The 25,400-nt window shown below is 35.2% G+C and overlaps 2 protein-coding genes and 1 long non-coding RNA gene across 7 annotated transcripts in view; 2 read left to right on the top strand and 1 right to left on the bottom strand.

Moving 5' to 3' along the window:
* Nucleotides 1–15,651, bottom strand: part of LOC139982634 (uncharacterized) — a 31,551-nt gene extending 15,900 nt beyond the window's left edge. The window contains exons 1-7 of one of the 2 annotated variants that reach the window (XM_071995614.1): nt 15,343–15,651; nt 4,080–4,204; nt 3,490–3,619; nt 2,915–2,986; nt 1,451–1,522; nt 567–638; nt 25–96 (exon numbers count right to left, since the gene is read on the bottom strand). In XM_071995614.1, coding sequence (XP_071851715.1) covers nt 25–96; nt 567–638; nt 1,451–1,522; nt 2,915–2,986; nt 3,490–3,619; nt 4,080–4,194 — 533 coding nt within the window. In that variant the 5' untranslated portion in view covers nt 4,195–4,204; nt 15,343–15,651. The remainder of the gene's footprint in view (nt 1–24; nt 97–566; nt 639–1,450; nt 1,523–2,914; nt 2,987–3,489; nt 3,620–4,079; nt 4,205–15,342) is intronic. The other variant, XM_071995613.1, reaches the window with a different exon arrangement.
* On the top strand, nt 8,742–12,673 carry LOC139982636 (uncharacterized). Its single transcript, XR_011798221.1, has 4 exons — nt 8,742–8,950; nt 10,189–10,354; nt 10,499–10,635; nt 11,262–12,673. It is a non-coding gene; the product is annotated as an uncharacterized lncRNA (long non-coding RNA).
* Nucleotides 15,652–22,019: 6,368 nt separating the features above from the next.
* Nucleotides 22,020–25,400, top strand: part of LOC139981939 (uncharacterized) — a 34,091-nt gene continuing 30,710 nt past the window's right edge. For 2 of the 4 annotated variants that reach the window (XM_071994356.1, XM_071994355.1), the window contains exons 1-2: nt 22,204–22,237; nt 25,053–25,169. In XM_071994356.1, the coding sequence (XP_071850457.1) occupies nt 22,210–22,237; nt 25,053–25,169 (145 nt within the window). In that variant the 5' untranslated portion in view covers nt 22,204–22,209. The other 2 variants (XM_071994357.1, XM_071994358.1) reach the window with 2 other exon arrangements.

Genomic DNA, 25,400 nt, shown 5'->3' with positions numbered 1-25,400 from the left:
TCCAAATTGATGTAGGCTACTCACAGGAGATTAAGGTTTGAATTTCCATTAAAGATGTCTTCTGGGAGCTCTTTGATATAGTTATGAGACAACCTCCTAAAATGAGTAAGAGAAGATGTTTTCAATTAAATACAATTGCCTGTTATGAACATAAATATTGGTCTTACAGCTTCATTTACGGTGGATTTCCATTACCATTAATATTCTACTGATATTTACACCTATTTTGGGACATTTTTTTGTTCCAATTTGTACTTTCATGTACCAAATCAATGCACTTGTATCGTCACTATGAGCAGTGTGAATATCATGTTTCTATCAGATCAAGGTTAGGAACTGTTCATACTGTCAATGCGAGTGCTTTAAAGCATTATATGGCAGGACAGTTTAGAGAGGTATTAACATTAGAAAACTCTCGCAACTTGCTGGATATTATGTACACGTGTTGGTATTATTTTATCCAATTGCGGCGTCCTACATCGAAACTTATAAAATATTGTACAATACAAAGAAAGAGTGACATTACAGATATCTGCAAGCATGCAATTTACTTAATATTTACTTACAACACAGACAGATGTACAAGTTTCTGGAAAATGTTTGTGGGTAATTGCGTAAATAAGTTGTCGTTGATATCCCTTATAAAAAAAATGGAAACAAAATGTAAAAATGATATGTTACCATAACAGAAATCCATAATACCTCACAAAGAACATACAATATACGCAATCAATACTAATTAAGTGATAAAAGCAGTTTGTATAGTAATAAAGAACATGTATTGAATGGTGAACTCGCTCGTAATCTTGTTATGTAAGGTAATATCTGTGTTAGCTGCTCTTGGTAGCACAAAGGAAGAGTTAAATATGTCTTACCCTTCTCGGATGCAATCTTATGCAACAGTAAAGCATGTTTTTGGTTTTGGTTTATAGACGTAGCAGAATCGTAAATATTAGTCGTTAGCTATACCAAATTATTCATCAATCAAATGAAATACAAAGGAAAAATAAATATTGCAAGCATTTAGGCTAGATATGTCAAAGCAGATATCATGGACTTACACCTTGTTTCTGTAAACTATTGTGACAATATAGACACTCGTTTGTTATATTATAATTAAGGATACCATATCAATGTCACAAATGCTTTTTTCATCAAGCATCATAGAAATTTATCATAGAAATCAAGTCATAGAAGTAGAAATCATGGAAATCCAGTTTAATAAGAAAACGAATAGTATTAATGAATAGATTATCTTAAATTAAACATGATTGTCTACCACTGGTAACACTAAATTAAGACCTTGTGTCAAATTTACAAAACCTCTTATCATTTTCAAGAGTGGTATAATAAAATAAATAATGAAGTAAGAAAAAATAGATATTGTGATGAAAATAGAACAGAAAAGACAATTTTAAAATTGTATAAATGTAACAATAGTAATGCTTACAAAGTTTTTAGCTGAGTTGTGTAATGAAAGGTTTCCTCGTAAAGTTCTGATATGTTGTTTCTTGAAATATTTCTGTAGAAGAATTTCAACATTAAACTAATAATTGAATAATTTCAGCTGAAATACAAAGTACCAGTAGTTACCACTACCTACATTGCTGTCAGTTTCACTATCCATTGGGTATATTAATTGTTATTGTCAGGAATGCTTTTTTTTGCGATAGATGATGAAGCAAATTTAATGGGAGTAGACATTTTAATCCTCAATATACAAGAAAGAAGACTGTTCGATGCGTTGATGATTCCTGTTCAAAGAGCTTTGAAATATTGTTACTTTGCATATCTCTGTAGACATGGATTAAGCATTACTGCTATCATTTAGGTACATCATAACTGGTATCATTTAAGTATAACATTACAGGTATCCTTTAGGTACATCATAATTGGTATCATTAAGTTAAACATTACTGGTACAAATCAATCAAACTTTCAACTTTTAATTCTCTGTCGAAATATATTGTAACCCTAACTCCTACCCATAGTACCGTTCCAAGTATCAGTGATGAAAATTTGAAAGATTAAGAAAAAAGAAGAAGAAAATTTTACAGTTTTCACGATGTTTGTGGTGAAATAGTTATCGCACTTTCTCGTAAAATCATGATTTTGGTTTGAATTGCAATATTTGTATTGGTTGTGTAGGAAACTAACAGCCATTGCAATTACAAGAACTTTGAAGTCACTTTATAGTGAATGTTGCGACTATTTTTTTATAAATCATTCCATCAAAGACCAATTGCATGTACATCGATAAATAAGCCTATGCCATGTTAAAAGAGGCCACCCAATTTACATGACTCAATCAGTGTGTACTGTGAATAACAGAAAACCGTTAATCAGTATAAACTCAAGTGTGTTATACAACCGTAACACATGTAAGACCTGTCAGCAGATACTAACAGAGTGAATCATAACTCTGAGACTGTTTCAACTAATGACTGTTTGGGAGTCTTAACAACTGTCTTCATGTTTGACTAGTAAGTATACGTTGTAAAGATAGGTCGAATTGCAGATTTCAGCATTTTGTAGTAAAGTGTCATTCACTTTCTGTTAAAACGAGGACGAAATTAATGGCGAAAACTTTAGAGTAGTCTACTTAATCCAGTCCACTGTTATGCATAGGATTGCGTGTTTGGTCTTCTCTGTTTATAATTCCGTCTCAGTAGCAAGTGGTTATAAATAAACATGTGTTAAGAAATTATAACACACAGCAGTTTTAAGTGATTAACGATTGATCACCTTTACCTGCTTTAAAACTACTAAAGGCATGGGAATCGGGTGGAGAGGCAATCATTTTGTAATTGTTGTTGAAGGAAACAAAGAACTGATATGAAGTTATGATATTTTTTATTATATGATGTTTATGGATCTGTTATGATATAAATCAGTCACTGAAAAGGTTACTTACATCATGATAAGGGAAGTGGTCAATCTAAAGGTGTCCTTTGGGATCAAAGTCAGGTAGTTTATTGAGAAGTTTCTGTAGAGACAGTACAAAACATGTGAATGAATTCAAATACCTCTATCCTTTCATTATTGTCAATCGATACTGAAAAATAAATATAAGATTTAGCACAGGCTATGTGTATTGAGCTTATTAGAGATAAATAGTTTAGTAACAAAGTGATAATCATCCATATATTGATAAAAATACGCGGCAAAATTTTTTGGGTAATGAATATCTACAAAGATGTATTGACGTTAAAACGACTATAAACAAGTGATTCTCTTAAATTAGCAATACATATGCTTTTCGAATAAAATTCCGCCAAAAATGGATGCATGGATAAATCGTTGATTGCCAACCATTCGATAATTGATCTGTAGGGTTAAAAACATCATGTTTCACGTACCATGAATGCAATTACTTTCCATGTAGCTTTTAAATTTCTGAAAAGTTTGAATGAGTTAAATAATAATTTAACATTAAAGATGAAGAAGTACTTACGCTGAAGTAACCATAAAAGAGGTAGCCGTACTTACGCAAGAGTAACATTTGATGGAATAACCAGTGACAAGTTGTGCAGTTCTCTTCTAGAACAATCAATCAAATAACCTTTCCTCGTCTCGTTGCATCTACAGATTCCTTTGGAACCGCACGCATAGTGTAGTTCTAAAGATGGACAAAACAAAATATCATGCACTCAATATGGTTAATTATGCATTGCAATGCCATTTATGGAAACGTTTAATCTATTTATTTTGTTATTACGGGAAAGGTATGTTGCAAAAGAATAGTTATTTGCAATGTGTTAATAAATGAAGTATATTCTAGCTTATTTTCTGCGCTTTCATTAGAACGACCATTGAGTATCCCAGCTTCCAAGATATCACAAGAACTGTACTCATGTGTATTTTGCCGTTTACCGGCACCCATTTGGCAGTAATTAACTTTCATTCAGGTATGCTTAAAATCACATTAAAAGTTAAGTTTAAAACAACAATTTTAATCATGTTACCATGTGTGTCTATAACATATCTAAAACATAGGTATACCATAAACTAGCAATTTAATTGAGTAAACGGGGCAAATAAATGGTCACGTGTAAATTTGATCGAAACGAAACCTTTACCATTGGTTTGATACTGTATATCGTGGCCATTCTTTGCGTCATTAGTCTCGGCGTCCTGTTGTTGGGAATACTCCGTCATCGCCATCAGAAATAATAAACTCAGGGCAATCTTCATTTTGGTAATTCTATGAATTAATCGCAGAAATAAGACTAAATCCCTCACACATGAAATATATATATAGCGTATATATATAACCTATATGTATATAATATATGTATATAACCTAAGTATATGTATATAACCTAAATATATATATATATATATATATATATCTTAAATATATAATTGAAATCGTAGTGAGTTGGAAAATCCAGAACAGTGAAAACATTTCCAGCCTCTACCGGGATTCGAACCCGGGCCTCCCGCTTTATATATGCGGACACCCTAACCAATAGGCTATGGACGCTGTTTGTATGTCCAGAGGCTCAAAACCGGTAAGGAAGGTTGTAATTCCACTGTAGGCGTTTGTCACTTGTATCGAACAATACCAGTTCTGTATTGGTGACATATTTGCCTTAATCTACATACCAAACATGATGCTAACCAACTCGAAATCATTTTTGATTCCTAAGCCAGATCTCGAAAGAGACACTTTGAGCAGACTTTGTTAATGAAATGGATGTAAACGACAAAGGCAAATGAATATATATATAATGGAAATTGTAGTGAGTTGGAAAATCCAGAACATTGAAAGACTTCCAGCCTCTACCGGTATTCAAACCCGGGACTCCCGTTTTATATAACTAACAACTAGGTCATGGTCGCTGGTCGTATGTCCAGAGGTTCGAAACCGGTCAAGAAGGTCTTGTATACCTTTTAATAAACCTTGTTTGATACGGTTTTTGTTTATAAAATGCCAAACGTCCACTCGACTCGACAAGCGGATAAAGGAGGTGCCACCAACATTATTAACACTTCCGAATACATCTTTGAAGCAGAGGAGCAACTAAGTAACTCTGAAATTATTACAGGAGGCCCCTTTTAGACTCTTCCACCCAAAAATTGACGAGTTGTGTCAATCAGTACCTGAACACGTAGCGACCAAGAGAGTAGAACTCCACCTACAACTCCAACATGTCTACACTTTACCTTAAGTCCACACACTTCCTAACACTACCCGGAGTTACCCCTTCTGACCATGAGTATATCCGCCGTTCAGACATCTGTAAACTAGCCAGGACACTCAAAGTACTCCCTATTTGTCGACCTAATATTTCAGGAATTGGTAGTCTTAGTTAGCATCTTTCGGGATACATAGACCATATTCCTTCTTATGTACAGGACACTACACATTTTGTGAGAATCCGTAACAATAGTCAGGCATTACCGAGTAATTCCTTACTTGTGACTATTGACGTATCTACTTTATACACCAATATTCCTCATAATGAAGGAATTATCGTTTGTCCAGATTTTCTTCGTGAGAATGCCACCAACCTGACTTTATCTGATGATCTTGGTCATATTTTACATTTTTCATTTTAAGTAATAATTATTTCTCTTTTAATGAGAAAGAATACCTCCAAATCAAAGGTACCGCTATGGTCACTATGGCACCATGTTACGTCAACATATTTATAAACGAATTGGACCAGGAGATATTATCCACTTCTCCCCTAAAGCCATCACAGTAATATAGATACATTGACGGTATTTATTTTTTTCTGGACACATGGTAAAGATTCTCTTAAGTCTTTATTTGAACATGTTAATTCTTTTTATGATAACAATAATTTGTCGAAGTTTGTAAACACCCATTATTATTTCTAGATGTTTTGGTCAAGTTGGATATCATATCCGAAACCACTTCGGTCTATTATAAGCCCATATATATTCATATGTATTGACACTTTAATATTTTTCACCCGCATAATCTCAAGAGTTGTTTACAGCCAACGCCTTAGACTTAAACGCAGTTGCTCCCACCCACGTGATTATGAACACCGGGTATGTATTTTAACTGTTAAGATTTCTACTCGCTTCCTCCAGACTTCCTCACCCAGTTTCCACCACCGCAGGTAATTTCCGTTGCTGAAAAACCTCGGTGCCAAATATCCCCCCGTATTACCACTGAGGTTAAAATTCTCATGTTGACTATGATATAAGACCCCCTTCCCTCTCTTGTGATTCTAGGAATGCCATTTACATATTTTACTGTGTTCTGTTGTAAAAGAGGGCAATTTTGTAGGTGGAAGAGGCTTTCGATTCCGATTACGTTTTGAGAATCACAACAACAAACATATATATTCGTGATAATTATGCTAGATTCTCCTTTTCCTAAAATTTCAAAACTTCACTGATAGACATTCTCTCAGAACCTTAAATGTATTTTAATTGGTTCAATCTTCAAATCTGCAAATGAACGTCAACGAAAAGATATTGATTGTATATTTCGTGTTAAGTCTCACATTACCGGTCTCAGCAAAGAAATGGGACCCCTACAACTACCAGTTTCACACACTTATGTAATCCGTTCTTCATATTCTTTGCTCCTTAATCCGCTTCCTGTATAGTCATGGTTTATTTGCCACTCACTGTTATCAAGCGTCATTCTTTTGTTGTGTTACACTTTGTACTTTTCATTTCACTGCTAACAATTGCTGAAAAAGGCCCCAATAACACAAAAGGGAACCGCGAACTCTTCAAATTATAAAACAATAGGTTTAAAACACCTTATTGAATTATACGTTTTAAGTTCAACGTATTTTAGTTATTTTCGAGGTCAATGGTCAGACCAATTTCAAAGAAGAAGCATATGATATGTATAAATTATTAACCAGTTTCCTAGTGTTAAAGTGTCATTCATCACATTGGTCACATTATTGTAAAAAGTTCATCGAACTCTAACACATACAACTTAAAATAAATTGTCCGACTGTTTTCATTACATTAACGTTACACAATTTGTCTCGATCTAATTGATGTGAGAGCGATACAATTCAGCTTCTTTTCGTCGTTTGCGTTATCAGCACCAAAGTGTTAACGTTAAAAATTATATTTTAATTACTGTGTTTGTCATTCCTTACCCTTCAAGTGGTACTCGAATGTTCATGCAAACTGTAAGCTAATATGATTAAAAATATATTTTATATGTAGTGAGTTTTGAGCGTGATTCATTTATTTTCATTTTGCAATGGCAACGACCCTTTGTCTCTTCTGTATTCCCCCAAAAATATCGATATTTTAGTCTCCCTTGTCAACTAATATCATTAGAGCACAATCGATTTCGATTTGTTGTGAGCATTCACTGCAATGCTCTTTAACGGCATGTCTTAAACTTAGCGACCGTCGTTATTAATGACCAATAAATTATGATAAAATACGAGCTTAAAATGTTATGAACTTCCTCTTATTTCCTCTTTCGGCTTAAACGCCTGCCATAAAAAAAAGTGAAACATGAAATCTGAAACTATCCTCAATTATTACACGGAAGCATTGATCATTCTATGAAGTGCAAATACCTTGGAAAATAGGATTCGAAAAAAGTAACTTTAGTCAGTCTGAACTTGTTTACCGAGTAAAGAGTAACATTGATATGACAATATTCCTTACCGCTTTCTAACCTCTCTACATTCAATCAACATACATAGTCTAGTTAGTTAGGGTGTCCGCATTTAAAGAGGGAGGTCCAAGTTCGTATCCCGGTGGAGGCTGGAAGTGTTTTCACTGTTATGTATTTTCCAACTCACTACAATTTCAAGTATGTATTTATATATCAGGCACCTGGGAATAAGCTAGTCGAAATGATGTTTCCTGCAACCAATAGCTAAACCAAACAGTATTTCGACAAGCTTTATCCCAGCTGCCTGGGTAACGTTAACGGTCTGATCAAGAACCATGTTATGCCAACAAGCCTATCGGTGACAACAACCCTTGTTTAAAATGATGACAAAAATTTATGAGAAAGCAAACTTTCAGTCTGGAGTAAACATAACATACGGTTCAAACAAGAATGATAACCTTCATTTAGCTATGCTGGCATCAGAAAAAAAAAAGTGTTCATGCCTTTAATATTATTTCTTGTAGCTGCAATTCACGGGGTATATGAATGCACTCGCTTCCAATTATAACTCGATGTTCCGTCCGTCGATTAACCCTTATTTAGCAAAATATGCACAGATTTGCAATGCGTTCTGTATCAGCGTTATACTTGCAGCACAGATACAATCCTTAACATATTTTTAGTTGCCATATTTCTTAGATTCAGTAAAGACTGAAAATAAACTCTCTTACAAAGCTTAAGGATACCAAACTTATCGTCCTGAAAGTTATACTAATCATCATAGTGTTTATTTCTACGTATTTTGGTGGTTACCAATATTGATTTCAAAGCAAGCAGGAACTCTATGAATGGTACGATTATACATATAAATTGCCAATATGACCTGATATTAGAAATGTACCAAGATCTCAAACTTATCTGAACCAGGAATATGCGTAAGCAGCTGAAGGGAAGTAAAACTTTGTTAGAAAGGTACATAACATGATGTAAACCTGAATATATTTGCAAAGTTCTGTAACCTGCACTCTTAATTTTTCCGGGTCACTTTTGTGACCCGGATTCCGGATAAAAATAGTTTCATCCTTTTCAGGATAAGTTTAATCCATTCCCGGATAAAATTCAACCATTCCCGATTCAATTTCATTAGGCATGGTATCATTCCTTTGTACCGTTCCTGATCAGAACGTAGCGCTTGATGCTATTGGCTGATGTACATCATGTGACATAAGCTTTGATTGTGCTTGCAGCGCTCGAACGCTACTCGTAGCCATCTTTTCCAAACTTTGCACTCACGAAATGCTCTTATGGATCTCGTAAGAGCAAAATTACTTCAATGGGGATTGGAGAAGTACGTCAAGAATTTCAAAGGTGAGTTATTAGGCACTTTCCATTTCGTTTGTTGTGTTAATCATACGCAATAAATTTAGTGATTTGAAGAAGCTATGCTCACTCCGTGACGGGTTTACTCTGGCCTAGCGTTATACAGTGTGCACTATAGTGTGTAGCGTGTGGTGGTTTTTGATTGACTGTACTGTACAGTATACTACAGTACTGTACATGCCTACACACAACAGTATGCAGTACTATTGTGAAGCCTCTATGGTGCTACAGAGCAAACAGTATTACTGTATAGTGGCCTATTAGTGGGTTCTAATGTTCAGTTGCTACTTCACCACAAAGTGGATTGTCATTTTTCGATAACCAAATAAATTGAATGACATAAGTAAGGCAGGCAAGGCCTAATAAGGGTTCCTGGTAATTTAGATTTAGGTAATGTAAGACTTGCCTCCAGTGGGAATCAGTCTTTCCCTGTACAGTATGTTCTATATAAGGTGATCATTTACAAATAAGGCATAAGCCTATATGCTACTGTAGTGTTGTGGTTGGACTGGGCCCAGTAGTGGAGTGTACTGAACTGTACTTTTGCGTTGAAATGAAAACAACACTGATTTTTCGTACTTTTTTTTTTAATCAATATTTAAATAAGTTTCTGCAAAAGAAAAAAACAGAGATGGTAAAGTCATCATTAAATCGCAAATACATTTGTAGGCTAGTGTCCATAGGTTCATGGTATTGTGTAATAATACAGTCGACGCTTGAAGTAGCGATTCCGCGAATATTTCAGGTATACCCGGTTATACCGAGCAGGTATGCTGCTTTATGTTAATGCTTATACCGATACACCTTTGCATAAAGTTGCTTATGGTCTTGCCTAGTAATGGCAAAAAGAGGGGTAAAAGAACACACTAAATGGTATGCAGAAACTTCTCTGAATTCTTATACTGTTCATGGAAATAGATCATAAAGATCTGAGATCCGTATTGAAACGTTCTGTAAACTTCATTTATGGCAATATGTTTTAAAATGCAAAATAAGGTAAGGAAAAATTGGCCAAATACAGGTCTTTTCAAATTGTGTTCATATACCATACTGTGTGCAAAAGTGGGTGCTGTACAGTATGGCTTGTGATAAGAATAGGCTCTTAATTGCATGAGGTCTGCAGATAAAAAAAAAATGCAGAAATGAACTTTCATGGAGGTATTACTACAATAAATTTTTAGAGAAGTAACATTTTGCTATCATATGTTGTCTTTGCTAAATTTCAGGAAGTCTAGTTTTGTGCTGGCACAGGTCGCCATGAAGCAACAGTCAACCTGGAAAACCGACTGCGATACGTGAGGAGAAAGGACCAAAATAAGACAAAGAAGTCTGTTTGCGACCCTCATAAACCTTCAAAGCTGGTTGACACAACAGATTTGAAATTGATATCAGGTAAATTAAATTTATTTATTTATCCATCCATCCATCCATCCATCCATCAATACATCCATCCATCCATCCATTCATTCATTCATGTAGTTTTTGCATCTAGTTACTTTTGTTGCTTAAAACGATATCAATGATTGTTCTTCACAGATGATGCAGAGGAGTGTGTTATTTCAGCGGTGGTAACGTGTCTGGAAACTGGAGTATCACAGAGCCTTTAATATCAGAGACAATAAGAAGAGTTCTGTGGGAGATATTCTCTCAGAAAATACACAACAGATGACATGGTAAGAGTTTTACTCACTACATGTGCTATTCTAGCTCAGTCACTTGGCGAACAGGAACCCGAACTAAAGTGCCAAAAGCTTACTGTTGCTGTAAGACTTAAGAAGAGTGAATAATGCCATGTTGTAGGCTACACATTATATATCAACGTTAATTGGGCCATAAGAGTATGGTATGAGTGTTTTGCTGGTCCTTTTCTAGCCTTTCCTTGGGTACCTGTTAGGTTGATTGCAATTTTACTGAGCTTCAAAATCATGCAAATCTGCTTTTTCTCTTTCTTTTATGACTCTACTATTTTTAGTACTTTAAGTTAACGAAGGTTGCCTCACATTCTTAAAATCATATATGTTTCTCAGAGAGAATGACCTAACGGTTATGAAATGATTGAGAATCACAATGATAATGATGCATGGTGTTGGTGATGGTGGTGGTGATGATGATAGTGAAGATGGTGGTGGTGGTGATGATGATGGTGGTATTGATGATGATGGTGGTGTTGGTGATGATGATGATGAGGAGCTGGTTGCAAAATTTCAAAATTGTGGCAATGTATGGTTGTATCCTTGTATGTCAGAATGTTGCAATTTGAAAACAAAAATGTGTAATTTCTCATATATCTTTTCAATAGATTGGCACAAACATACCATCTGTCCTTGATAAAGTTCAACAGCCACGGCCTTTCGTTTTGGCATGAGGACCAAGAGAGCAACCAGAGCAGGTGTTTAGTAGAGTTGAAAAAAGGGGGCTACCTTGCAATGACTTCTGCAGACAGTTGACATATGTTTTAAAATGCTTGATACTTGAAATAGAATGATACTACCTGGGACTTTTTGAGAACTGAAATAGAATGATACTACCTGGGACTTTTTGAGAACTTTTTGAACCAGAAGACTGAGTAATCATCACCTTTCTCTTACCCGTCATGGTATTAATGGATATCACATTATCTTAGATAACAAATTTATTCATAGTTTGAGTTCAGTTTGTCCACTAATGTTCAATATTGACAAGTCAAATTGCACTGGAATAGTTCGGGTGAGCCGGTTGCATAATTGAATTGCACAAATTCCTCATTGTTATGTGTGAGCTGTTCAGATTTTAAAGAGGTGAATAGAGGGATGGTGTTATTTCTAGTATAAAGAGTGAGTGATGCATTGGTACTTAACCTGCCCCCACCATCTCCCCCAACTCAAATCTGCCTATGCCACTCAAAGTAACAAGAGAAACATCATCAAGCATTCATACGTGATTATGCAAGCACTTGTCCATTTCCAAACATGTTGGTGGTTCAGTGAAATACTTAAGTTTTCGAAGTATTTTCATTTATTTTAATACATAGAACATTCGATGCAATTAATATTTAATAAAATTTTGCAGAGGTAAACATAGTAAGAAAATTATTTTTACAAACATTTTCTTATTCCCATGACAAATCACATCTCTATCATTTCTGCTGTATGTAACAAAGTTTTGTGCATGCAATTTAAAGTCTTACCTATTGTTAAGTTGTACAATATCAAAGTTGTGTCATTCTATAGTACTAAGTTATTCGTAACAAACCAACATATATCAAAGTAACATTATTTGGTAAATAATGTAAGACCATTCGTTGAGAGGCTGGTGGAGTAGCATTTTTCAGAATTGTTCATTTTCCGGCAATATGTAGATTTCAAAGGTTAAAGTTAGCAGGAGATGATCTCTTTTAAGCACATTCTAATATTTGAACCTATTGTAGGATATCTTTAGTGGAGATTTTAAAGCATAAGACATGCTTCTAGTTAGAAAATAAAGATTTTGAAAGCAAAAAGTTACACATAAATTGCCACAACAAGTCACGAGTCACATATATAGCAGGGATATAACTAAAAATAGTATACACTTTTGCTGCCTTGATAAAACTCTCGCATTCCATCCACTTTTCCATTTCCGCTTTTGTTCATCAGTATTGTAACCCCCATATCAACCTCTTTCTGTAAGTAGAAATAGTTGACGTTGTTTGTTAACGAAGTTGTTAAAAAGAATAAAGACATGGCCAAGTTATTTTCAGATTTGTATGTTGTTTCTTATTCATAACATATCCAGAACGTAAGAACCCTTGAAACGGAAACAGGATCAAATTTATCCGGAATGGGGTCATTGTTTTTTTGATCCGGAAATCCGGATCATTTTGATCCGGGCGGGATCGGTGCCCCTGGGATCCGGAAGCCGGATCAAATTTGATCCGGAATGGGGTCAATGTTCTTTGATCCGGAAATCCGGGTCATTTTCATCCGGACGGGGTCGGTGCCCCTGGGATCCGGAAACCGGATCAAATTTGATCCGGAATGAATCAAATTTGATCCGGATGTTTTAAGAGTGTGTGCGTGACAACAATCGACGAAAATGATAACAGACTAAATGGTAGATAAAAACCAACGTTAAGGTAATCAAGCATCGTTAATGTGAAAGGGGATATATGATGTTAATGTTTCATTATCTTCCACGAACATTAGTTTCAGAGAAACTTCCTGGAAAAGCCAACGATTTAGAAGCTGTCAGTACGTAATACATCGGATATAGACAGGAGTCAACATGGTTTGAGGAAAAGTGTTCTTTAATAAATTAAATAATGCCATTTGAATTCTGTAATGGATATTAAACACTAGCTAGTGTAAATTATCAGAAAATATTATTATATGATTGACATTATTTATAGAAACATTATTACTTTTCAAGAAGAATCATATAGAGAATATCTTGATGTAAGTTGCATTCAGTATATATATAACAGTGCTAAACTGTTCTTCCTTCTGCCACAAAACGAAAGTGTATCAGATAAATTTCGTACCATGGCTTTCATGTTGTTTTCTGTTGCTGTTTGATGTTGTTTTTCTATTATTTAGATTATTTTTATCCTTTTTTAAAGAATTAAGGACCCATCTTTACTGACAACGGTTTCAAAGTGTGTCAATAAGCAACTATACCAGGCAATAAAAGTAGCTGATAAAATTATTCAACTTATCGCAAACTATACTATATCAAATGACTAACCAATATGTATTGGATAACCAATATATTTTGGATAACCAATATATAGGTTATTCAATACATATTGGAATCAACTGCTCTTGTGTTGCGTTTCATTTGCTCTTCATATACGAAGACTAAGAGAGCATGTCTAGCTATGCGTCATGATTATAAAACAAAAGGATAAAAACGGCATTTTGACTAAATATTTTTAATGAAAATAAATAGTTTTATATCATTTAAATAACTAGATGTTTTTTCTCTGGGTATGAGATATCGGCGCCACGGCTCCACCTGCAGTCATCCTTAAGGGAAAATATATAGGCCTACTAGAAATACACGACACTTTGACAAAGCCTTCTGCAAGGGATAGCAACCAGATTTTCATCATCTTCGACTGAGTTTGCTTGAAATTGTGTATCTCGTTAGTTTTTTTTAAATGATTAACGTTTTGTTTTCCCGGAATAGCCTTTGTAAACGCAAATTTGTTCAGTCTAAATGTGTTGATTACGAATGCAAATAGTTTCAATTGTCTTTTGGGTCGAGGATGATATTAATGCCATAGGAGAATATTGTGCATGTAAATTGATAGCTATGGACACTTTCCAATATCTTACCAAAATGTCTAGGACAAATATATAAAAGCATTGTGAAAAATGTAAATCTAAACTGAAGAGCATTGGCTATAACAAACCTCAGAACTGGACTGATGAGCAAATAGTTTAACGTTAACAATAAATCACATACAAGCAAAAATATATAGAATATAAAAAACACGTTTGTGAGATATGGTTTAAATGTGGGAATAAATAAATTTCCGGCTAAATTAGATGTTACATTGACTGCAAATACGAAAGGAAGATGGATCTTCTCATTTTATTTTATTATTTCTTGTATTTAACGTTTTCATAACGTTTAATTCAAATTAGATTCAATGACGATGTTTGAAGTAAACTGTTACAGTTGTAGTGTTGTTCAAAACACTGTTATTTGCTTTCAAACGGTTTCAGTTGAATACAAAATAACAAACGGACAACAATGCCCGCTGCATTACTTAAAACTACAATTGAATTCCAATGAAAAGGAAGTATTCAATTGATGTTGATCTATTGTTGTTATTCAACCTGTACTTTTACTTTCGTTAGAAGTCTATTCGTTATGATGAAAATATGTGAATAACAACAATGTTTGCTTGACAATATTAATCAATTTAAGATCAGAGTGGAAAATAACATGACAATTTGTTTTACTATAGTCTACTAAACATGATAACAGAACGCACAATATATATATTCATGCACAAACAATGATATTAGTAGAAATAGCAGTTAACTTTTTCAAATCAAACGACTGTGACGAGACATGGTTGTAGCTGAGCAAGCGCTTGATGAGATGGATTGCTGACAATTTTAATAACTATCGCCAGTGGAATGCTGACGATTATCTTCTTTTAAATGCATGTCTTTACAAAACCTACCAACATTTTACTCCCTTAGGATTTTTTCTCTTGTTGTTATTTGTGCAACAAAACGTTTATTCCGATAGACCAAATTCCTAAAATTTAAGACTCATACGGTGGAGATGTGAGTGAAAAACGTTCACACATAAATCCTCTCATTGTTTCAGCACACTTATGAGCGCATATTAACATATCGTTAGTAAAAGTAAAACATTTATTATGTGAACATCCAATTTAAACTTACCTTCCACGGAGGCACTTAAGATGGACACTTGTTACTTGAAGGGGGATGTCGATGTGGTGATGAGTGCTTGTTACCGCAAATCGTTAAGGAAGGAAACTTAGTTTAATAACGAAGTTAAACATTTCTTTGACAAGGAAACGTATACTGATATCTCCCTCTTTCTTTTTCCACTTTATGTTCCCCCTTTTTCTCGACTGACATATATCGACGGCTACTGTACACTGCGTGGGATACTGAATTATATTCTCCGAAAGTAAAAGATATTATCTCGACATAATAACACACTGAAAATGTACTTGTGTTTGAAAAATAGGTCCTATGAAAAGAAAAACGAAATGTAATGACGCTAAGATTGCTTTCTCAACAGTTGCTATATACGTTTAGCATAACAAACTACGGATATGGATAAAACTTGAAGCTAAAATATGGATTATTTGAGTATATTCAGTTTAGTCGTCTCACCACCCACCCCCCACCCCAACTCTTAGATCCCCGACCATCCACCCCGAGAATGACCGCTCCAAAAATGAAAACATATGCTGAAATAAATGCCGAAGCCTGGTTGGCTACTACAATAAATTTATACCAACTTTTCGGCAATTGCCGCACCTATGTCAGATCTTACTAAAAAGGGTCAGCCAAACAAAGTCAAATGGGGCGTTGCCCAAGAAGTGTCTTTTAAGGTGTTAAAACAGCGACTTGCGAACGCGCCAATTGTACATTTACCCCATCCTTCACTGGCTTACATACTGAGGACAGACGCATCGGATAAGGGTATTGGGGCATTGCTAATGCAGGACATTGAAGGGTGTAAGTTCCCTGTCGCTTTTGCGAGTAAGAAATTATTACCAAGGGAGGAGAAATTTTCCGTCATTGAAAAGGAATGTCTCGCATTGGTGTTGGCGGTGAAAAGATTTCATGTGTATTTGTATGGGAAACAGTTCACCATTGAAACTGACCATCACCCACTCGCTTACATTACTAAAGCTAAAATGAACAACAATCGCGTGATGAGGTGGGCCTTAGATCTACAGCCCTACCGGTACGTTGTGCATGTAATTAAGGGTTCGGAAAATTTTGGGGCGGATTTCCTGAGTAGATGTGTAGCTAATGATGAGTAAGCCTTACTGATATTTCCGCAATTTGGGTCGATATCGACCCAAATAATCTTTGAATTTAAAAAAAAAATTACTACTCAGCCATCTTTCATCCTACAACATTCATTTAGGTATTGAAATGTAGCTAAGACCATACGTTTGTGTATAAAACAAATAAAAAGGGGGTCACTGTGATTTTTTTTTTAGTGGGTGGGGCTCAAAGGTCAAAGGTCAATCTGCAAATGACGTAATTTGGCTAAAAATCGATGTTCGCTTCATAAAAATCGTGACAGAAAATAAGAGTTGAACAAACCCCCCCCCCATTATATTTGGTATAAACCCTAACATGCTTTGAACATATTCTGAGCATTTCAGGAATATATCTATAGAGACTTCTGAAAAAAATACAAATGACCTTGAAATTTCCTGTAATTTGACACCAAAATTGTCCAAATCCGTTCATTTTTGTAAAAGATCTCGTTCCCGAACGCTTCAACCTACGAACGTGTTTTTTGTTACCTTATTTTAGATATTTAGGCCGCTGTCTTCTTTGTTATTGATAGTTATGACATAGCGCCCTTATATTCCTTTGTAAGTCGATAGCAATCGCCGTTCTTTCGCAATACTGTGCCACTGAATGTTTAGTGTACATTTCAATGGACTTTTACGTAGTGTACATTTTCAAATAGGTCGTGGCTGCACACAGCGTCCCAAATTGGCCGTGGCTATTCTTATGACTAGTCGTAACAATTATTTATAAACTATTCTTACGACATCGGCGAATTCAAAGTAAATAAAGCAACTGCGCATGAAGTATGGGTAACCCTAACCCTAACTCTAACCCTCAATCCAACCCAAACCCTAAACCTAACCCTAACCGGAAATTATTGTTACTCCTGGTCGTAATAATAGTACTCCTAGTCGTAAAATAGCAACTGCGCATGCGCAAAAGGGAATTATTGTTACGACTAGTCGTAAGAATAGCCACTTTGTCCCAAATTACGGCCCAATAGGCCTTAAAGATGTGGGACGATTGGTCAGATACCTTGATGAGGTCCAGGACCTTCTGGTCGAGCCAGTTTATCAAGGTTCGGTCCTTTGAGGACCCAGAAATTGTAAGTTCAATAGCGTTTTTTACAAAAATGGCTAGGCTAGGCCTAACGTTATGCCAACGTTAGGCTGTATTTGTAGAAAGTAAACAAAGTAAACAACATTTGTACTAAATGAAATCAGTCATAACTCTGTCAATCCTCAACAGATTTCAGAAAATAAGGTATCATCTGAAAGAGCAACCCCAGAAGAACCCTTATCATACAATTTGAAGTCAATTTTGAAGTCCTTAGTGATTTTATTGTATTTTGGTGTTTTCCAATTAAAATTAAAGTGCGACCTAATTTGCATATTATAATTTGCATATATTTGGAATTTTTTATAAAATTATCAATTCCAAATATTGTTCCCTATTGATCTAAATCAACTTCCTAATAGAGAAGTTGTCCCTAACCTTTATAGCCAGCCCTAACAAGATAAGTGCCCCCAGACCCTAATTGTTTTCCCCACCCCCAATGCGGAAAAGGGTTTTAAACTGTCATAAGCATGTGGTGAAGATGTATATTTTGATCGAAGTAAAAGATTTTGTTTTATTAATCTTCTTAAGGGAGGAGATATGTCAGGGGGTCGATCAAAATAACACTCTTAGTTGTACTACTTAAGGAATCTCTAATTATGTAACTGCAGTATCTCATTTGCATAAATGTGTGTGTAACAATAGACTTAATACTAGTAGTCGTACCTTTAAATTCCTTGGGCGGTTTTTTGAATGTTGCCGCTGTGGAATATTAAGGATAGAGATACTCACTTCGCTCACTGACATCCCGCTGTAGAGATTGGGAGACGATTTGGTCGGGGACCAGCAAAGTAAAAAAAAGTTATAATTTTTGAAAGTGAAGTCAACGTATATTGTGAAAGTCAACGTATTGGTAAAGCCAACGTATTGTGAGAGTCAACGTATTTTGAAAGTCAACGTATTGGTAAAACCAACGTATTGTGAAGTCAACGTATATTGTGAAAGTCAACGTATTGGTAAAGCCAACGTAATTGTGAGAGTCAACGTATTTTGAAAGTCAACGCATTGCGTGAACCAGGTTTTGGATTGGAGCCGTGACCTGGTGGTAGCTTGTGACCTGAGAATTAGGTCAGACATTGGCTGAGAGGCGACATGCGATGTTCCTTTCGACTGCTTAAGAGGCAGAGATAGAGTCTATATATCCTGCAACTGGAGAGAAAGCCGTGCATTATTCGTATTATTATTATTATTATTATTATTATTATTATTATTATTATTATTATTATTATTATTATTATTATTATTATTATTATTATTATTATTATTATTATTATTATTATTATTATTATTATTTTTATTATTATTATTATTATTCATTTGTATTTCTAAGTATTATTGTAGGAAACCTCAAGTAACTTATGGTTTCATTTAATAAAGTAAATTTTTGTGTTTAAAACTCGTATCGCTTCTTGTATCGATTCTATGTGTCAGACCTATACCTGTTCCAAGGACCCTGTTTAGGGGGACCTTGTGACAGTCTGAATAGGCTCGACAGTGTTATACGACAGACGTAACCTATTATGAACCCGTGCTGATAAGTATGATAAATCGGTAGAATGTGTAATTGGGTTTACAGTAAGAACTGTGGATAGGTATAATTCCAACAAATGCCTCAAACTGGATTTGTTAGAGTTACACATATCCTCAGTTATTACTATAATCCTAATAGCACATGCTACAGAGTTTTGTTTTTGCGGGAGTGTCTGTGTATCCTTCAAAAAAATTGAAAAAGTGCAGCTGATTCTAACTTTTATTTTAATTTCACAATCAGTTTCCCCTTAGTACATTAACATAAAAAACAAGGAGACATTTTATTGGTTAAGGTTAACCTAAACATACCATTGCATGTTACTTCAGAGATGTTGTACGTTTATTATTTTAAAGTATAAACAAAGTATCCATCTCTTAGAAAATGTTTCACTACAAATACTAAGGTGACATACTCCTATTAGCGTGTATACTAATCCGCCAGAAGTGTTCTCCTTCGGGCAAAGTACAAAAACAGACAGGATAACATCTTTTTTTTATTTGTTATCAATCAGGATCTCAATTTGTAAGTTTGCAAAGTGAAGAACATCTATGGAGGTACGCGTGGTGCAAATACTGGGTCAATTGAGGCAAGTTTAGGACTCACAGGAGCAGCGTACAAAAAATGGTCTACTAGGTAAAGAGGTTTGTTTACAAGTTACGAAACTTCAGGCTCTCATTACAAAAAGGTTTGCATGGTCATGATGCGGAAACTTAATAGTGCCATGAATGGCCAACTTGTCCGTTATCAAGTGATGGGTAGCGTTTAGCTAGTGAGAACATCTCTCTAGACTAGAGACCACATTACTGTAATGATTTACTGTGTAAGTCAAGGGGTATTTAATGGGTGTATGCTACCCTAAGCTTCGTTCAGGACACAGTGTGATCTTATTAGATGGCGCTAGACGTAATAAAACGTTCAGCTACAGTTTGAGTTGAATCTGCCTCTGCAATAGTATCATAACATACTTGACTGTTAAAAGAGAGAGTACGTACCTCGAAAGCTAATGACTTAAACCTACCAAATTTATCACAGCTTGTTAAAGCGATGAAAATTAAATGTCGTAGAGATGAAACATTATGGTTGCATTCGTAGGTTAGAACATGTAATAATTTATGGTTACCAAACACTCACCCTATTCCACCTCTATGTCACAACCGCAGCCTCGTTTATATATTTTGCCAAGTAAAAAACATGTATCGTGAAGTTATTGGAAGAAGATTAAGTAAAATTAATCTATGGCCACGAATCCTTCACCACTAACGCAGCCACGTTTATTTTTATCATGTTTACTTCTCTTTTTATTTTTATTTTTATTCTTTGTGTGTTTCTTAGTGTTAGACAGGGAACTGTCCGTTTGGATAAAACTAGCCAGGTTTTCGAATTAGTTTTGAATATGTTTTTCTTTCTTTCTTATTCGTCATCTGTACTATTATCTTAGTAATGCACAGTTCTGTAAACCGACCAAATGCAAATTAATGACAGGACAATATGACTCTAATAGAGACACTCAAAGTTCATATCATTGATTGTGTTACTGATAATGGACAGGTTTACCTATCCAAATCGTATTTCTGCAGACATTTAAGGAAATGTAATACCTTAGCAACATCCTGTAGTACCACATGCTGTTCGTAACACAGCAGACGAGCATACGTAGCGGATATAGACAGTGCCAAAACGAGAAAACCAGTAAAAGCAAGTAGAAACGAAAGTGATAGTAATCTGAATCACCGGCGTTACAGGAGAGATTAGATCATCGATACTTGTGAAACCACGCTTAATGATATTCATTTGAAGTGTTAAGACATTAATGGAAACATGGTTGTTGATTGAAACTTTACGACTGCAAGAGGAATTAAGCAGGTCTGTAAAAATGGTTCTTAGTTCTGCTGATACGGTTTTTAGGGTTTGATTTAAATTGGTCTATGTCGATTTAAATCAATGATATGTCGAGTTAAACTGGTTTATGTCAATTGAAATCGACATCTACCTGTTTGAATTGAATTAAATTTAAATTGAAAACGTAATGAGAAGGAAAGTCCAGAACAGTGAAAAAACTTACAGCCTCCACTAGGATTCGAACCCGGGCCTCCCGCTTTGTACGCGGACACCATTACCAACTAGGCTATGGACGCTTATTGTGTGTCCATAGGTCTCCATTTCATTAACATAAAGTCTGTTCACAGTATATCTTACGAGATCCGACTTTAGTATTGTTCGAGTACAGGTGTCAATCGCCTACAGTAAAATTACTTACCGGTTTCGAACCTCTGGACATACAATCAACGTCCATAGCCTAGTTGGTTAGGGTGTCCGCGTACGAAGCGGAGGCCTGGATGAATTACTAGATAACGTGTAAATACAGTTGCGTGCGCTGATTTGTGGATGCATCCCTACGGGAAGTCCCTTAGGGACGTAGATATGCACTGTAGTCGCGGGAGGGATTGTTTACATTGTGTGCACTTTGGCAAGTGGGTGTGACAAGTTACCAATGACCAGGGGGTTAAGTGTTGTAAACTAGCGGGAGGGGTCTTCCCGTCAGTCAAGAGGGTAAATCTTCAGCTTTAACCTTTTTTTTCTTAGTCGTGTGACCCTAAATAGCCACGGATGTCGAGAGGTTGGTCATTTCGTATGGCCATGAGCATCTGACACGGTAGATGACTCAGACATGAACATATTATTTAAATTCTGTGCTATGGCTGAAAGCAGAGTAAAAAAATTCTTTTATTTTTAGTTAACGTATCGTGATATACTCCCACTGATTCAACAAGTGATGTAAATGTGTGGCTTAGAGACATTTCCTCGATATTCTATATGCTAGTTATTAATATGTGTCCTACATATATGGTATACATTGTAGGCTGAATGTTATCGAAACGTTTCTTGTTTCGAAATGCCAACATGTATACTTCACTTCCTTCTATGCTCATGATATTACAACAGAAATCACTTTGATACAACAATTCTATATTCACATCTTAACAATTTCCTGTTTGATCGTTCCTTTAAGTCGAAGGACGCAGCAATTGCTCTAGTTATTGACAATAACAATGAACGGTACGTGATTCACATTTAATCTCGTTTATTTTAGTGTCAATTATATGACACGAAATATGAACAGCATGAAGAAACCAATTCAAGGTTAATCATTTTCTACGTAAAACACAGCAATAGCTGTTTGTCAGTATTGTAAAGTGGTACGTTGAAGTAAGCTAGCAGACATGTTGTAGGCCTACGGTATATGTTATGTGACATGTGTGTCCGATCGACCCTTTAAGTTAAGGACGTAGCAATTACTGTAACTTTTGAAGAAAGGTTAATCATTTTTCTACGTAAAATTCAGCGATAGCTGCATGTCAGTATTGTAAAGTGGTACGTTGAAGTAAGCCAGCAGACATGTTGTAGGCCTAAATGTTATGTGATATGTGTTCGATCGACCCAAGGAAGCAGCATTACTCTAACTATTGACAATAGCAATAAACGGTACGTAATTCTCATTTATTTGTGTTGCTATATTCAGCTTAAGTGTCAATGCTATGAGACGAAATGTTAACAGCATGAAGAAAGCAATTCATGGTAAATAATTTTCTACGTAAAATACAGCGATACTGCATGTCAGTGTTGTAAAGTGGTACGTTGAAGTTATCAAAAAGACATGCTGTAGGCGTATTTGTTCAGGGGCATGTGTATAATACTCGTGGCAGGTATCACCTTACCAACGATATAAACTTTAGTTTGTGTCACAAACTAAACTCCATACATCAAAATATTTTAAATAATTCTTTCAATTTATTAAAGATTTTGGAAGATTCTACTTTCTTAAACAACTTGCGACGTGTAACATGAAATTACGTTATCCTTGGTCTTACGTAAACATACACGATACTTTTTATTGTCGGTTGTGTTATGTTTATTAGGTGACTTTAAACACACTTTAGCTTCAAAATGGTAAATGTGTGAGTCAAGTCAGTACAGTTTAAGCTACTTAATAGTTGTATCTCCATTTTTGGTTTACAGTCACGTCGACTTTCTCGACCATTTATTAAGATTAACGTTACACACTTTGTAAGATTTAATATGTCATAATCAAGATAAACGCAAAATGAATGATACTAATGTTTCCATTAGGTATTACGCTTTACAATAAATTCACCACTTAGATATCACTTAATCTCTTCAAGTCTCACTCAGTGCTCATGATGACGTCGGCTTATTGATATAAGCCTAAATGTTATTTTTAATCTATCGTTCATCTATTTTATAAATTCTTCAATCTAAACCAACAATTTAACTTGAATTATACTACAATATAACAGATCACCACTGTATGGCGTTAAGAAAACCTTCCTTGGTAATTTACTGTAGACATTTCATTTAAGGCCGTAAAAGTTCCCCATGATTGAGTTTTGTGTTGAATCTGAGGGAATGAAGTAATGGTATTTTCATTAGACTATGCGTCCAGTCACTCTAATCGATGGACTTCTGCAGTCGTTTCAAGAGTCATTTCTATAATAAAAAAAAAGAGGAAAGTCTCATAACAGTAAAGAATGAACTAATAGCAGTATATTTAACATTCTATAATCATATCTTACTGTACTTAATATTGTGCTTACAGTCATATATTAATAATGAAGTAACCTGATTGTGAAAATTTCGTCGCTCGAACATAAATCTCTCATATTACTGCACTCATTGAAAAATATCTGCCTGTCTCTTTAGACATAGTTTATTGTTGCAACATATTTACATTCTCTAATATTCAATACTATTCACCCATACCAAAGTTAACCTTCAAGTTACATTTCGTCATAAAGAAAATCAACTTGAAATAATAACAAATTACATTGAAAATTCCACATTTTTTGTAAGGCTCTAGGTACTCGTTTGATAATCAACTCAACTGGGTGACATATTGATAAGTACTTGTTTGATAACCAATGCAACCGGGAGATATAACGTTAAAGTCTCAATGTGTGTGTGCTGATGAATTTTGGAAAACAAACTTCCGAAGCCGATTCAATGTTTCTTATTCTAAATGCACTCTGAACAGGTGGGTTTAATGGAGAAAAGTTGTCGCAATCGAAGGGAAGAAGTTTATTTTCTGTTGCTCTTATGGGGCGAACAATTTACTGTAAAATCACTGCGACAGCCCATATCAGCATGTTCATTACACATATGTAACCTACATATACTCGTATCGTCCACCTTTTGTACCCAATTTTACGGAGGAAACGTCTGTACACCTGTTTATTCCTTGCAATGGAAGGAAATGACACAATTTCGCATCGATAAGACTGAAAGAAAGATACTTTTAAAATATAGACCTAACACAGGCTAGCACACAGGCATTACGGTCGTAAACAAAAACAGGGAGATTTGATTGGCGCGTGATATGTTGGCAGGGCTTTCAAATTTTGATTGAAGTTTGTAGAATCTACGGACTCCTTAAAAAATCTGGCGAATTGGATTCAGTTCAAAATGTTTCACGACAGATAAATCAATAAAAATATGGTTATTAATAAGAAAAATTGCATAGAACGGTGTTATTTTCACGGAGCTTTTAGAGCAGTAAGCCTGGAAGATCGAAGTTAAAATTTTGCAAACACACATTGAGACTTTAAGTACTTGTTTGATAGCCAATTTCACATGGGTGAAATATCGTTTAGTTCTCGTTTGATAACCAATGCAACTGTATGACATTAGAACCCTAAGGAATCAGTCACTGCTTGTTCATTAGGTTTAAGTTGTTGTAAAAACAAATATCCAGAAAAGTGTCTTATATTTCATTAAACTGTAATGCATTTTGGGTTCTATTCGCTTGGTTTGGTACATTGGTCAAAAATTGACAACTCAAATTTGCTGTTCTTCCAATACATTGATTTTAAAGTGACTGCTGTGGTGTATAAGACATGCGGTATATACAGGTGTTTTTTTTTCACTTTTGCAACACTGACAGGAAATATGAACATGATGTTTTGGTTGCTGGTGATAGTCTGTTTGATCTCGAACGGAACCCAGGCGGTCACAACCAGTGACCTAAATTCCTTCTACGATGGTTCAAATAATAAAACACGTAAGTGAGCCATTCTTCGATATCATGCAAAGTATTTAGTCGAGATATTATTACAATGTAATTATTAATACGTACGTTATTGGTAGTTCTAGGAATAGGCACAATTGAAAGGAAATCATTTTCCCTGTTTTAAGGCATCCAGATTGAACGACATAGAAATAATGGAACGTAAAATCGACCAACTGAATGAGGTCATAGAATGGTTTTAGTTTCACAAGCATTTTGAATATG

The sequence above is a fragment of the Apostichopus japonicus genome, chromosome 16 (genome assembly GCF_037975245.1).
Source record: "Apostichopus japonicus isolate 1M-3 chromosome 16, ASM3797524v1, whole genome shotgun sequence".
In the NCBI taxonomy this organism is placed as follows: Eukaryota; Metazoa; Echinodermata; class Holothuroidea; order Aspidochirotida; family Stichopodidae; genus Apostichopus; species Apostichopus japonicus.
Note: the sequence above shows the minus strand (reverse complement) of the source record. Positions and strands in the feature narration are given on the sequence as shown.